Source organism: Solanum dulcamara, chromosome 1 (assembly GCF_947179165.1).
Source record: "Solanum dulcamara chromosome 1, daSolDulc1.2, whole genome shotgun sequence".
NCBI classification, from domain to species: domain Eukaryota; kingdom Viridiplantae; phylum Streptophyta; class Magnoliopsida; order Solanales; family Solanaceae; genus Solanum; species Solanum dulcamara.
The window spans coordinates 13,000,408-13,017,103 of NC_077237.1; the positions used below are offsets into that span (position 1 = coordinate 13,000,408).

General features: G+C 34.1%; 2 protein-coding genes across 2 annotated transcripts; one reads left to right on the plus strand and one right to left on the minus strand.

The window, feature by feature from the left end:
- Positions 1–1,936: 1,936 nt before the first annotated feature.
- Positions 1,937–6,336, plus strand: LOC129902299 (short-chain dehydrogenase ptmH-like). Its single transcript, XM_055977481.1, has 3 exons — positions 1,937–2,446; positions 4,639–4,798; positions 5,825–6,336. The coding sequence occupies exons 1-3, from the start codon at positions 2,113–2,115 to the stop codon at positions 6,159–6,161; spliced, it is 831 nt and encodes a 276-aa protein (XP_055833456.1). The 5' UTR covers positions 1,937–2,112; the 3' UTR covers positions 6,162–6,336.
- Positions 6,337–7,850: 1,514 nt separating this feature from the next.
- On the minus strand, positions 7,851–13,727 carry LOC129902305 (uncharacterized). Its single transcript, XM_055977494.1, has 7 exons — positions 13,101–13,727; positions 10,857–11,104; positions 10,467–10,622; positions 10,185–10,341; positions 9,766–9,908; positions 9,635–9,670; positions 7,851–8,999 (listed from the first exon to the last, which is right to left on the minus strand). The coding sequence occupies exons 1-7, from the start codon at positions 13,174–13,176 to the stop codon at positions 8,268–8,270; spliced, it is 1,548 nt and encodes a 515-aa protein (XP_055833469.1). The 5' UTR covers positions 13,177–13,727; the 3' UTR covers positions 7,851–8,267.
- Positions 13,728–16,696: the final 2,969 nt, after the last annotated feature.

A 16,696-nucleotide genomic window follows, 5' to 3' on the forward strand; every position in this document is an offset into this window, starting at 1 on the left:
GTGGCTTTACAACACACAATGTAAGTTCTCTTAATTGATTTACATGCTTTTCAATTCAAACTTTTTAAGTATCTAAGACAATATATTTTTGTGAATCTAGCTTGGAATGCCTATGAACTCCTCTATAGTGACTGCAAATCTTGGCCATCATAAACCAAGATCAGATATGAAATAGAAATGAAAGGCTGTTGTAACTCAACATGGCCTTCAAGAAATGAGAGAACATAAGAGAATGAGGACAAGGTCTAATGCTGCTGAAATGAATCATTTGAGACAATCAAGCTCATCAACTTTCTAGTAAATGAAGAAAAGAATGATTTCGTTATTTTATCTGTTTTATTTTGAAACAAGTATGCAGTTGTGACTGTATTGATTTAATCTATCTTTTTGAAATATTTATGCAGTTGTGACTTCATTAATTTGCTTTATGTTTTTGAAACAATTATGTAGTTGTGAGTAAATTAGTTTCATTTGTACCACTTTTAAAATAATTATGAAGTTCTGCTGCAATTTAATGTAGTTTTAGTTAAGGCTGGTTACAACTTTGATTATGCAGTTATTTTATGTCGAAACAAAAGAAGAGATTTCACATAATGAAATGTACAAAGAGACAAACAAACTGCGGTATATTAAGAAATCAAGACAAAGTTCATTACAAAAGAGGCTACACTTAATTGATTACAACACAGAGAATGTTATACTAACATTAATCTAACAGAACTCTTAATCTAATAACATCAACAACCTATGGTAACTTCATTGAATATTTCTTCATATTGATCATTCCAAACCAATAGCTTATAGCTACAGCTACAACACAACAACACAGGCAGCAAGAAGAGTACATTCTCCCTAGTTCTTCTCCTATTCTTGTTTTCTTTCAACTTCCCAACCTCTTCTTCCAACCTTTTCAATTTCATATTTGGACAATTATCGTCTGATTTGAAATCTCTAGGCTTGTCAATTTCTTCAAAAGCCTTAATCAATTTCATAAATTCATTGGCTGACATTTGAAAGGATTCCACTAAATTCTCAAACTCACCCAATTTCTCTATTAGTTTATGAATTATGAATTTGGACCTCAGATCAATATTCTCTTTATCCCTCTAACACCAAAAGTAGCAAGATCTAGGATCGTTCAAGAATGAAAATTTATGAAGGAATTAGTGCTCAATCAAAATTCTCAAACTACTAAATAAATGAGAAAATTTTATTGTTTACCCCATAATAAGGACATGACCAATATCTTCTTTCGGGATTTGTTGAAGTCCAAGATGTTTTCAAACTCACCACAAATCCATAATTGCATCGAACCACTTCATTCGCAGTATCATCATCCTCTTCCATACAAAGCTTAGTGGAGTTAATTGGGAGCATTGTGTGCTGCAATGCAATAAAAATCGACTATGAAGAAAAGGGAAAAACAATAATCAAGAAAATAGATGAAGGGAAATAAGCTTACATTTTACCTTTTCTCAAATAGATGAAGAAAATTATAATTCAAATACTCAATTTTTGAGTTTGAAGAACTAATTCATCTCAATTCTTATGGTGAGGGAAAAGAGAGAAAGAAATTAGGATTAAATTAAGAAGAAATGAGGTCGGGTGAGGGAGAAGAAAAGAAGGTGAGGGTCGGGTCTTAAATAATTGAGGAAAATAAAAATAATACGTTAAAATAGAAGATAAAATGCCAAACAATGATGTTTCAACATACGCGATGGGCTGGTGTTGTAAAAGTTGGAAAAAATAGTTGAAAGATGTTAAGGGGATATTTAAACACCCGCGTGGTTAAAGTACTAAAATAAGTTGTGCTGTCAATTTTTTTTTTATTTTTAATATCTCTTAGTATTTTTTATATATGCTAAATGCGCATCATCATATATATTTTTAATATATAATAATATGATATGATGATTAATATTTGTGAAGGAAATTGGATCGGATGGATTCAAATTAATAAATAAAAAAGAAAAATACAACTATGTGAAGAGGTGAACTGCGATTTTTTACAGTAATGAAGAATCCAACTGCGAAAACTCTATTAATCTATACTGTACTCATAAATCTCCATAGCTTACAAAATCCCCAAACTTCTTCTCTCTGTAAATTGTAATGGAGGAAAGCAGGGAAGTAGTTCTAATAACCGGCTGCTCAAATGGCGGTATAGGTCATGAGTTGGCTCGAGCTTTTGCTGTCAAGAATTGCCTTGTTGTCGCCACAGCTCGATCCTTGACATCCATGTCCGATTTCCAAAATGACCCACGATTCTTTCTTCAACAACTCGATGTTTTATCTGAACAAAGTGTGACTCATGTACTCACCAATGTTCTTGACAAATTTGGGCGTATTGATGTTCTTGTTAATAACGCTGGTGTACAGTGTGTTGGCCCTCTTGCTGAACTCCCTTTATCTGAAATTCAACATACCTTCAATACTAATGTCTTTGGTATGCATCATATTACTATCTAACTGTCAATTTCCCTTTATGTTTCAATGCTTTTGCAAGTATTATGTTCCACTTGAAATTGTAGTTCAAGTGTTTGATATGATTTCAATTGAATTCTGTGTGTGTGTTTATATGTTAATTTTGTTGGAAACATCTAAAAACTGTTAAGAGATTGAAATTTTTGCTTGATATAGAAATTTCTTGGTGATTTTGTTTGTTGAAGGTCTTGATGAGAACAGTAGATGATTCTACAGTACAAACAACCAGCTTACTTTCTCCTAATTGGATAGTTCAGTAGGATGGTGGGCATCGATAGGTATCTGAGCCCTTGGTCTTACTAGTGATTTGGACCACGGTGCAATGTACAGTAAATAAGAATAACTTAACGGTATGGGGCCATGGTTGGTTAGTTGGCAACCCACCTGTCCTTTTTTTTTTTTTGATGAAGTGAGTGGTTTATAACATTAAGGGTATCAAGAAGATGCTAAGGGGCAGCGACAACTTCAAGATTTTCACTAAGGAGGTTCGAAAAATAAAAATATAGTGTCTAAGATTTGAGTTTTTGAAAACCAGTTAGCCAACCTTTAGGGTGTGTTTGATATGAAGGAAAATGTTTTCTTGAAAAATATGTGTTCGGTAGGTAAGCAAAAATCATTATCCTAAAAGCATATGTTTCGGTGTGTTTAAGGATCTTATTTTCTTGAGAAAATGTTCTCCAAAATATTGGCCATTACTTTTTTCTGGAAAACATTTTTCTTCATACCGAACACACCCCTAATCTCTTGTTAAGGAAATTCAAAATTTATATATAAAAAAAAAATAAAAAATTATCTTTTATTTACTGTGTAATTTTTTGTTGAGGGGAGTTTAGATGAATACCCTCCCTCCCCACTAAATCCGCCCTTGCAAAGAGGCACAAAAGATGTGAATTTGAGAGCTCATTTATAATAGAGTACTACAAGAGCAGAGAGTTGACAGGATTTATACCCGCCTGTCCTTCATTTAGGAAGTTAATTTGGTAATGTAATTGAGAATATGTTTATTAGCAGAACTAATATTTGATCTATATATTCTATCCTATGTGCCTTATTTGTTATTATGGTTTGTTCACCTAATTTAGAGGTTCATTAAATACATCTAGGAAGTGATTACATGAAATTAGTTACAGTACTATTTATTGTAACTTCAAAGCTCTTTATTTAAGGCAAGAACATTGTGTAAGAGAGAGGGGGAGGTTGCCTGTCATTTTCCAAATTGATTAGCTGAACCTGTTTTAATTTATTTATTATCAAAGCATTATTGGTAACTGCTTTGCAATGAAAATGGAAAATGACTTTGTCATCAACCAAGTTCAAACCTTAGAACCAAATGTCATTTTCTTTCCATCTACATAATTGGAATCATTAATCTTTTTATTCTCTTGAACCATTTGGTTGTGGCATGCTGATTAATTGAGTGTCTCATTAACATCATCAGCTTCTTGTTGGAGTTGTTGTTCTTGCTATTTATGTTGTTTATTTTACTGTTCCTTATTCCTTTGCTTCTAATATCCTCCTTCTGCAACAAGTAACATGAAGTCTCTCGATATAGGATTAAGCAGCATTCTTCTAAATACTTGTCAGTAATCTTCGACACACTTTGTCATCCTGTTATGTGCTTCATAAAAAATAAAGCTGCATTTAAGACATTATCAATTAAGTTGGAAATAATGTTCCATCCAATGCACATTTAACATTTTCTTCGACTTGTCACAATTGTTGAGAAGTGTTGTTCATGCTAGATTTCTTTTCTATTGGGGAAAGTAAACACATTATTGGAACCTACCAAAAGGTAAAGATTGTTTTCAATCTGAGATGGCTATAATATATTAAAATTATGCTAACAGAGTTAGAAGATGATTGAACTTCTTTAGATAAAAGAATTAGGTAACTGATTGAACCTATAGTACACATGATTTATATTTCTGTATTCACATCCTACACTCTTTGTCCTGATAGCTAGAAATAACTGTGTATCTCCTTTTCCTAAATAACTTATTCTCCATCTTTTGGTGGAGATGGAGAAAATGATTATTTATCTCATTTTTCTTACTTCTTTTGTTTTATTATTTTCTTTAACTTTCCTCTGGCAGCAATTTTATTCTCATATTTTTTGTGTTTTGTTTATGACGACATTGTTTTATATTTCTATAGGTCCCATAAGGTTAATTCAATCTGTTGTTCCGCACATGGCATCCAGGAAAAAAGGGAAAATTGTCAATGTGGGAAGTTGTAGTGCTTTGGCTCCAGGACCGTGGTCTGGTGCTTATAGTGCATCCAAAGCTGCTGTACATTCATTTACTGATACCTTGAGGTACGTTTGTATGCAATAACCAACTTTGTTTTGGGTGCTTATTCTACTTTGAAGTGCTACCAATCATGCAAATAAATTTTACTAAACTGACTCTTAAACTTCACATTATTTATTCTGTCTTTATTATTTGCTTTAAATTTTTTATAAGATTTGTTTGGGTATTACCTGATCTAATTTCACCTCTTTGAGACACATTACATTCTTCGCCTTTATTATTCTCTTATGATGAATGGTTCAGTTCTTATACATAAGATGTACAGACAGCCGGAAATGTTTCTTTAAACATGTCCACCTTCGCGCTCTCAGTAGTGTTACCTTTACACTGGATAAGAAATCACCTGTTCAAACCTCATTCTTGGGCTATGCTTCATTCATTCACCAAGTTATTCTTTTTTATACCGACTCTAGGTTGTATGAGAAGATCATGTGTTAACGTTTTTTTTTTTATGAGAAGGGAACCCACAACCCCAACCCTTTTGGGTGCGTGTAGGGTAAACCCCGCTCCTGTGCCATAGCATGTAAACCACACATGAGATGTAAACCACACGTGCGATGAGCTCAGCTCAGAAGGCCAACCTCCTCTGTCGCAGGCGAGGTGGTTCGTGCTTGAGAGCTCCGTTATGGAAGTCCCAAATTAGGTGTTAAGCTATTGAATAGGTGTTGAGCTATTGAAAGCCCTGCAAGCATGTTTATAAAGAAATGCTTATTGTGGTAATATGTTGGGTGATGATCAGATGCTTGGGATTGTATCCTCTTTTAAGAAGGGATTGTTTTAGCTGATACACTTCTATCATTTCTTCAACTAACTAATTATCATCTACGAATAGGTTAGATGGCAATAAAATTCTTTATTGTTTCCTGATGCCACAGCTGACAGACAACGTTGAGTTCAAGTAATGCCTACTCCAATAACCAAAATTCTGTATGGATCAATTATTTATACAAACTTACATTTTCCCTTATCAGAATGGCATTTGTACGTTTTTATGCGGTAGTCCTTATTGCTCTACTATGCGCTATATGCAGACTGGAACTTAGGCCATTTGGCATTGATGTCATCACTGTTGTCCCTGGAGCTGTGACTTCCCACATTGGAGACACTGCCATTGCCAATTACAGTAAAATGCCAGAGTGGAAGTTGTACAAGAAATTTGAAGAACCAATCCGGGCACGAGCACATTTCTCACAAGGCCCAAAATCAACTCCTGCAGAAGAATTTGCAAAGAGGACTGTGAACGCTGTGCTGAAGGAGAAACCTCCAGCTTGGTTTTCTATTGGCCATTTGTCTACTATTGCAGCAATCATGTACCACCTTCCACTTTTTATCAGAGACTTCATTGTCAGGAAAGGGATGAAGTGTTGATACTGCGTTCTTAGATTTGTATCGTCATTTTAACTTCTCAGTCAGGTGTGGTTTCTGTCCCTTGATAAGCAAATAATTGTCTTGGTTCTCCGTTAGATAAAGATTTACATCGATGAAATACAGAGTGTTCTCACAGGATTGTGAAAGAAATGAAAGATAACGTGGAATTGTCTGATTCTTGATGGCAGGTTAAACCAGTTTTACCTTCAAATTATTCATAATGCAATATGTAAATGTAGAATTATCCCTAGCTAGCTTATCATGGCTGGGGATGTCTTTAGGCTCAACTTTTTAATACACTTCTGTTTGTCGTAAATCTTTTAGATACCTCTTGCAAAATTGTTCTCAGTCAATAAAAAAGCAAAGGAAAATAATAAAACAAACAAATATGTTATAAAATGAAAACAAATAAGAAACATAAACAAAGAAAATAGACAAATGTAGAGAGAAGAGAGGAGAGTTTTATTATTCTTTGTAGTGTTTTCAAGTCTGCGAGTATAATCTTCAAGACCTCTTTTTATAATATTACATAAGAGGCATACAAAAGGTAGCCATAAACGTGTCATTAAGGGGAAAGATCATGGAGGCAGCGGAAGACCATTAAGGATTTAAGGTTAAGAGGGAGGTGAAACATAATGGTGAAAAATGGTAGAAGATAAAGGAGATTACATTTAGTGGATGTCACGTAACTAACATATTTCATAACAAAATATGAAAACAGAACCTCAACCATCATTTTCTACTAGAATTTTTCCAAGCAAGAGTCAGTTTCGCGCCAACATCAAAGTTTTCTTTTTTATTTTTCATTTGATTTTTGATACCGCAATAGAGCCCGATTAATTTAAATTTGCACCAGATAGAGCCCATTCAGATATGACATTTCCTACCAAGGATTTTTCATATTCAAGGCTCGAAATTGAGACCTCGAATTAAGGGAGAAGAAGGCTCATCCACTACATCACATCCATTCATTGACGAATTACAATTTACAAGACCAAGGCAACTAATTGACGATGACGACAACAACATATCCAATGTAATCCCATAAAGAAGGGTTTAGGGAGGGTAGAGTATATGCGGATCTTACCGCTATCTTAGAAGTAGAGAAGTTGTTTCCGATAGACCCTCGACTCAAGAAAGAACAGTCCAAAGCAAAGTGCAAAAAATTACCGATAATAACCAAACTCAAAAGATAATAAACTATGAGAGTAATACTACGACAAATAACATGAGTAAAAAGATAGAAGAATAAGCGAGATAACGCTCAACTATGCTAACATCTTACCCTATATAACGATACTACTTAGACCTTCATAGGTACAAGGAGTTATCCAAGTTAGGGTGTGTTCGGCACGAAAGAAAAATGTTTTCTCGAAAATATTCTGTGTTTTAAGAAAAAATATTATCTTAAAACTATTTATATATAATGTAAATAAACACCATATGGTGGGGATGAGCGTGGGGGTAAGGGGTCGTGGGTGGAAGATGGGGTGTATTGGAGGATAGAAAAGGTAATCAATGAGAATGCACGCTTATTTTCCTAGAAAAAAAAATTTCAAAATTTTTGACCAATCTTCTATGAGAAAATTGTAAAATGTTTTCCTCCGTAACACATCCTTAGTCTTAGCATTTGATAACTGACAATTTGCTGGGATTCTTGGCTTGAATTTTTTACCGAAAACAGAAATGTGATGGGGATAAAAAGCTGTCTATTTCATATACCAAGTTTATGTGAGACAGAAAAGCCTAGTTCTTCTATCCTGTTTTAACTAGTAATACAAAATTCTCACCAGCTCCTGCCATCATGCTAATGTTACATGTATGATGAAACGGAAAAACAGGAAAAGAATCCCCAAGGAACAACAATGACAACACCGGATGAAGACGCTCATCATCGCAGAATTTTCTAAACTGTCTTGAAGATGGAAAAATAAATACTAATGATAATCTATTACCTGCACTATCCAACTGCTCTTGCCCTGTATATAACACTATGCGTCGGTTCATGATTTGTCCAACGATATCCTATTGTTCACAATTTCACATCTGGAAATTTGTTGTTTCTGATACCAAGAAGTAATGGTCAGGTTTGAAAAGAGTAATCTCTCATTGTGAATGATGTGGTTGAGAATAGTACACCATTCCAGGAGGCTGGATAGGTGTCACAGGACGGAAATTAGGAGGAGGAGGTGGTTGGTGAGGTAACGGTACTTGTTGCTGTTGTGTTACAGCCTGCTGCATCATCGACAATGGTTGCTGTGTTAAAGTCATATATGATGGAGGTGCTGGTGCTGGTGCTGGTGGAGTTGGTACAGATGGCAAGGCAGGAATACTCCCATAACTATAAGGGCTCATCATTCCTGCTGATGGCTGTAAATACTGCTGGGATGTTGGATTAGTAAGTGACTGATATTGACCCGGATGCACTGTGGGATGAGGAACCAGCATTGACTGATAAGGGTTACTTGGGGGAGGATTATGCAACTGTGCTGGCATCAAAACATTTGAATCTGATAGAAACTTTTCTGGTTTTGAAATAAAATTGTTGGTGGCTGGATATGATGAAGATTTTGACAGCTCCGCAGATTTAGCCGCCTCAGCAGCAAATGTAGAGAGGACCGAAGACATGATATACTGAGAGGAACTGGAAGCTGTAAGCTTGTCAGCTACCTCAGCTGCGATTGCTGCAGCTGTCTTCTTGCTTGTTTGTCCTGCTTTTGCAGAGGTGTCATTTGATGTAAATGTTGTTGAAGCCAAAGGTTTTCTTTGTCCCACATAATCTTCATCATCCAGATACTTCCGCATGTTGCTGGCTTCCCCTGCCTGTGCTTCCGCCACCTGAAAATCCAATAGATAAAATTAATTTGTATTATTATAAACTTGTGATTTGACTAAGAAATCATGCAACATGCTTAAATATTTAGAAAGATAAGAAAGAAGAAACAACATTCGATTAAGGTCAGAACACTCTACAAACCCATTCACTGTATTACCATTCCATGGCAGCGGGCCATAACATAAAGCAAGTCCAGACATACTGGCAGTCAGCATATTAGTATGAGGCTTCAGATGCCCAAATCCACTTTCTATTAAAATTCTATATATCTCAAAGCTCAAGTAGATCTAATATCCACATATGTCTTACGCCACTATACGTCTAGAATGAGGCTGTGTGGGCACAAGAAATGACAATAACGTTGGTGTTCATACAATGTTGACACATATCTCCCCTATTTCCAATTCTTTGGGAAGGTGTTCAAGAAGCAACATGGAACCCAACATCTCCCATTTCCCTCTCATTGTATCACATATGAAGTCTTCCTTCACTCCAGTTCTATTTCCTACCGTCCAACAACACCAAGGCACCTACCCCAAACCCAAACCCAAAAAAAGGGATGAGGATAAAACAAATAGTTAATAGCAGTGCAAGAAAACAAAGTAATAAGCTTAAAATTAATAAGTGAGAAAAAAACCTGTATCTGAGTCCGAACGTTCTCTAGTTCAGATTCCTGAGAAAATTAAGAGACAATGAGTTGGACGATAAGAACAGTACCAAAATATATGTCAAGAATAGGAAGATTATACAAATGCTTTTATCACTTACCTGTTCATTTAGTGCTTCTCTCAACTGTGATACAAGAGACAATCTATTTGTCTCAACAACCTTAAGTTTCTCAATACACAGTTTCAGAGTACTTTCTTCCTCCTCCAGTTCTTTGGACAGGGTTTTTCTCTTTGGATAGTTTGCTGCAACACAAGATGACATGCTCTCAATTCCCAATCGTAATTTACAAGTAACAATTTTTTGGAGGAAAAGACCACAAAGTGATGTCTAATCTATCATTCTGTCAAGGTCTCAGCCGTATTCCTATTCCTATTCCTATTCTAAGTACGATTGTATATACTATTCTTGTTTCTATTCCTATTCTAACAGATATTGAGGTGTAAAAAGTTCATTGTCAACATAATGAGCAAATCCATGCAGACATGTTAATTTTGCATTACAATAGAGAACCAGATTACCTTTTGCAAGGGCCATGTCGACATCCTTTTCCATCTTTCGCACATGGTAAACAGCAGACTTGCATTTGCTCATTTCTTCATCTTCAGTAGAATGCTCACGGACCACCAAGTGAAATGCTGACACTATTTTTTCAGCTGTTCCTCCAACGGTCAATTTCTGGTTACAAATAAGTGGTAAGAACAAGTAATACTGAAAGTAAGATAAAGCAATTAAGTAACAGTGGATATAAGCAAAAGTGCTTTATGAGGAACATGTCACCATTTTTGTGGAGCGATGCTCACCGTTTTTATGGACCGCGTGTCCCTTTTAACTATTCTGACAGAACGACTTCGCTTTCTTCCAAACTCTAATGGTGGTGGCAGCTCTTCTCCAAGCATTATATCTTTCAGGCTCTGTGTTCGAGATCCAAACACCCTCCTTTCTTCCCATATTTTAACCTACAAACCGTTCAAGCAAGAGTGTCAAACTACTATATCTTCGTCCATTATTTTGTTTTTTTACCGAAACAGACAGTCAAGCTATCTCAATAATTTTTGAGCAACAGGTTGATCAGACACCGAAAAACAAGAGCTAAAGTAGGCTGCAATTTTGCCTTTTGTGCTGTGCCCTGTCCCTTCATAAGCTAGAATATGGGGGCCAAAAGTTCAGAAGCAAAATGGCAGGAAGCATACCAATCTGGAAACTACATTCTTTCCATGGTCATCGCCTTTTCCGACAATCTCCTTGAGTGCTGAAGGAAGAACCTTCCAAAACTCTGTGACAAACTCATTTCCTTTACGCTTGCTGTTTTGCAGGATGTCATTTGCAAGGTAAAGTAGAGGGACTTTCTTAGCCATTTCAGAACTGTGGAACTGTTTACCCCATGTTGTAACAACCAGCTCTGCCTTATCTTGGTGGAAGATGCACCAATGAGACAATGCTGCATTAAAAACCAAGACAAACAATATTAATGAAAAAAGAGCATGAATTGGGAAAGTACCAAATATAGAAGCAAAAGAAATGTTCCCAAGTATCAATCCAAGTGACGGTCTTATAAAACTCACAGCCAATATGCAACTAAAGTTTTGTCAATGAAACGCAAATGACATCAGAAAAGCCACAGAATGGTAGAGAGCAAGACAGAAGGGAGACATTATCTACTATATACTAACACAAGTGAATGGAAAGATAAGTCCTTTTGGTTTAATTTGCTACTTGTGCATTCCACAAATGAGAGCAAGAAGAGTTCAAACTGCAAGTGAGAAGGCTTGAACTTCATATGTCAGCCCCAAAATTTACCTTGTAAACAATGGCATATATATATTTCAAGATATAACATAGCAATCATCAGTATGGACAAATTTGCTACTCCCGCCACCCCAATTCATGTGGTAGTGTTTGACTGGGCATGGGGTTTAATAAAAAGAGAAATACTTTGAAACTTAAGGTCTAAAACAAGCCAGACATTTGTGTGGCTACAAATCATCTCATGAAAGGTAAAAGGAGAAGTTTAAAGATAAATCATTTCTAGATAAGGAAGTATGACATTCTTTTTCTAGGATAGGCTAAAAAAAGTATGTCAATAAATTTGGATGGGAGGAGTCAAAAATTAGCTCCATTTTGTCTGTAAGTTAAAAGTAGGTCTGAAGACCCAACCTTCTACTTTAATCTACTTGTGGTCCTCAGATAGGAGAAATGCAATCTTATTCTAAGAAGATGGAGTGGAAGAGAGGTATGAAATGTTTTTTTCTTTATATGGAGGGGAGGTGGGAATCGGTTTATTTGCAAAGGAAAGGTGAGGGTTGGTATGAAATGTAACAAGCAGTTACTACTAAGAGTTAAGAAATACACTGAAAACTTCCCGAAGAGACTGAATGAGATAACTTAAACTTACAAATGCCAAAACACAAAAAAATACATAGAAGGATTTGGATGCATGCATACAGAGGATGTACCTAGATGACCAAAAAATAAGGTTTAAGGGTTGTGCATAAAGATAATGACCATAAAAAGCAACAGTTAATAATAGTCACCATTCTTTTCTTTATTTTCTTTTTGATAATGGTGGTGTCCAAGTCAACTTAAACATCACTCAGATGCTACCGAGTATTGACTTTTCATTTATATACATCCAAACTATAGCAACAAATCATACAAACATAAGTATCTTCATAGCAACACTTTGGTTAATGCTCTAAATGTGCAGCTTATCTAGAACAAAACGCAAGCGAAAACAAAATCACAGCATGATTGAAGTAATTGAAGCACACATCATTGTCAATTAGGTAAAGCAAATGTCACTGATCTCAGTGGACAATGGCAAACACGAGATGTATGTATGCAACACTAGCATTACTTCACCTTTTTTCCTTAAAAGTACGTCCTCAGTGCTAAATTGGTATCTTAGTTACTTCTTCAAAGTTAAACTAAAGGATATTCGAGTAACAATTTTCCAAAAAAAAAAGGTTCATCGTTATGGAATTAAATATGTTCAACTTGTAGTAGCTCTTTATTGTTTAGGTATACATTATCTAAATCCAATTGAGCTCAACAAACTGGCCAAGTTGATTCTCAATACGAAAATAAGATAATCAAGTAAATTTAGTATACAGTTCCAAGTATATATACAAATCAAATACCATCCGTTAACACTAAGATTAGTAGATCAAAACATAACCGATACATGAAAGATAGATAGACCATCTATCCCCATACAACATTCTGAATGAACCACTACAAGTACTAGTCAGATTCAACAGGAGGTATAAGTTCTTACTCAATTTCGTCAATTCACAATGAAACAACTACCAAGATATGAAAGAGACACCAAAAATTGAGTTCCAACAAACATTTCCATTAATGGGGATAAACAATAGCAAATTCAAAATTGAAAAAAAAAAACCGGAAAACAGCAAAAACACAAGAAAGATTCTTACTTTCAATGCACTGCTGAGTGGTGTTAAGCTTCGAAAGCTTGTCTGCAAGTATCTGCTCATTCAAAACACTATTCATCCTACCTTATCAAAGCTTCCCTCCTCACCAAAAAAGTTGATGAAATCAATTCACAACCTAAAAACAACAAAAAAAAAACAAGCAAAACAACTGATGGAAACAAAGAATTTGAACAAAGTTCCAATCTTTAAGCCAAGAAATCAAAAGGGGTTATCACAAAACCATCCAATTGAGCAAATGCTGAAACGAAACTGAAAACAAATGCTCAAAATCATGGTAAATTGCATTTGAACAAGTAAAGAAAAACCCTAGAAACAACCCCAAAACTAATAAAGTTTTCAAATTCTTTCAATGAAAACACAAATCAAGATTGAAAAATCTCAAGAATGAACAATTTCAAGAAAGATAACAAGGGTTTTGAATTGGGCAACCCCATCAAGAGAAAGACTGAAAAAAACCCAAAGAAAGAGTTTCTTTAGAGAGGTTTGGGCGGTGTGCTACAGAGTGAACAAAAGAAAACGTATAAGAAGAGAAGGGAGGGAAGACAGACAAGCACAACGCTGATTCTTATTTTTCTTATTTTGGCCTTTCTGGATTTCAACAATCTCATTGTACAATATATTCACATTTTTAGCCTTTTGGAAATGTACATAGATGGTTTTTCTGTTATACGGTTAATATTACTAGTTTTTTTTTTTTAGGTACTATTACTAGGTTGACTGTCTTACTATCTATTTTCTTTTTTATTATTTTACTTTAAAAGGATTTTTTCTTTTTCATCAATCATTTCATACGTTGTTGTGCGTGTATTGAAAAAAAATTAATTTAGGATAAAAATTTAAGACAAAATCGTTTCATATATAGTATTGTATTGATTATTTGACTTCTTGTGTAAATAAGTATCAAAATTGAAAGCGTTTATAAAAAAAATATGTAAAGAAATATGATCAGTAAAGAACGAATATAATATATTTTAAATTATATAGATAACACTAGATAAAAAAGAATCTAAAAAAATAAGAGGTAATATGAGGGGATTGTTTGATGTCTACATTACCAAATCGAGAAATTGGATGAGTAATTATATTTCCAACCAAGTTAGAGGCTCTACCGTAAAATTTTTGGGCTTAACTGTTATTCCTAGGATCTTGGCTTGTGCATAAATAAGGTCACTATTCCATAGACAAAATTATTGTATTTTTTTCCTAGGCTGCCTTTGCTGGCCCGTATCCATTGATTTACTATGTGAAAAGAGAGATTTCATTACTTGATATAGGAGAAATAAATAAATTACCTTACCGTTATAATTAGGTCGCAAGCTTCACTATATTGAAATTTGAACGGACATACAGTAATACTTGTGTTAATTTTTTATACTCAACGGATAAATTAGAAAATATTATAATTGAGAAATACGTTTTTGAATTCTCATTTACGTGATTGCTAAAAAATGAAGACTATAAAAACAAAAGATTTTGATTGGTGTATGCAATTTTTGTTTACTCTATCGTGATAATTAAGTCACAAGTTTCACTACATTAGAATTTGAATGGACATGCAATAATACTTGTGTTTATATTTTATACTCAACAGATAAACTAGAAGATATTATAATTAAGAAAAGCATTTTTATTTCTTGATGAATGCAAAATAAAAATTTACTTTATCATGATAATTAAATCGCATATCTCACTACATCGAAATTTGAACGGACATGCAATAATACTTATGTTAATTTTTTATACACAATAGATAAATTAGGAAATATTATAATTGAGACATACATTTTTGAATTCTCCTCATACGGTTATGTATCATATGGTAGAAAAAAAGTAAAATAATCTCTCTGTTTATAAAATAAACAAAAAAATGATGATGATCGTATGAAATAATCATTGGGGGTAAGTGGGAAAATTGAAAAAAAAAATCGAATATAAAGGATATATACATATACATTCATAAAAGATTGCACGTGTATTTATTACATCGTATTGAGCTTTTTTATATATTTGTTATATTTGCTCTGATTTTCAGTTTATAAATATAATCTTTTAATTTAAACCTTCTTAGTCGACTTTACATGTGTTATATATAACATTTAATTATTTAACCGGTCATATCTTGAATTAATCTTTTAAGAAAATATCTAATTTTTTGGTTTATATATATTATTGAGTGAAATCTTACAAAAAGATATTGATAAAAAATATATTCCTAAGGGCTAAGAATGATAATTAATAAGAATATGCTAAAATAATTATTGGGCACAATAGTTCATGTATGTAAATTAGAAATGGAAAAATTACTAGAAAAATACTTTTTAATAAATAATTACTGATTTTAGCGATACTTTTTATTTATTACCATATATAACAATATTATGATATATTTTTCATGTATTAAAAATAAATTATGCATGCAATATAAATGTATTATAAGTGTTTTAAAATATATTATACTTGTTTGGTAATAAATTGACACAATGTATTATAAATGTGTTAAAGTATGTGATAAATATATTATCTATGAATAAAACTTGTATTATATGAGTTTTATAAATTATTCTTGCTAATATGTATTAGAATTGTATTATAATTGTATTATAAGTGTCCAGTGAAAAATATATTATTGCTATAAATGATAAATATTTTCTTAATGTACTACATTTATGTAAAATTCTCATTAGAAATCTCACACTTCATATATGGGTTAGGAGCGAGGGGCAGGGATAGCTATGGAGTTAAGAGGGTTGGCAGGCTGAGAATAGGATAATGGAACATAGGTGCTTTGTAAAGTTCATTGAGTTACTGAAGATCCTTAAGAAGAGGGCGATTAATATAGCCTGCATTCAAGAGACCGAATAGGTAGGTTCTAACTTTTAAGGCGCAGGATGTGGATGGGTTCAAACCTTGATACTCAGGAAGTTTAGGGAACAAGAATGGTGCGGGCATTCTAGTAGATGGAGACCTAAGGGAGCAAGTGTTAGATGTTATAAGAGTTAACAATAGATTGTTGGCAGTCAAGCTAGCCGTTCAAGGACTAACTTTGAACGTTGTTAGTGCTTATGCTCCACATTTAAGCTTAGAAGAGGAGGTCAAGAAATATTTTTGGGAGGAATTGGATGCACTTTTGAGAGGTGTTTCAAACACCGGGGAGGTTTTAATTGGCGGAGATTTCAAGGACCATATTGATGCTACTTCTAGTGATTTTAACGATGTGCACGGAGGCAGTGGATTTGGGGTTAGAAATAGCGGTGGTTGATCTCTCTTAAACTTTGCTAGAGTTTTTAAGTTGGTGATAACTAACGCATACTTTATGAATAAGGATGACAACTTGATTACCTTTCGTAGAGTGGTGGCTAAAACTCAGATAGATTACTTGCTTTTGAGGAAAGACGATAGAGGCCTTGTAAGGATTATAAGGTTATTCCGAGAGAGAATTTTACTACTCAACATAGGCTTTTGGTGATGAACTTATAGATTAAAAGAGGGAGGAGGAAGAAAAATCTATATGTCCGACCGAAAACTAAATAGGGTGGTTTGACACCTTCCCTATCTTGTGTGATTGGGGAGAAATTGAT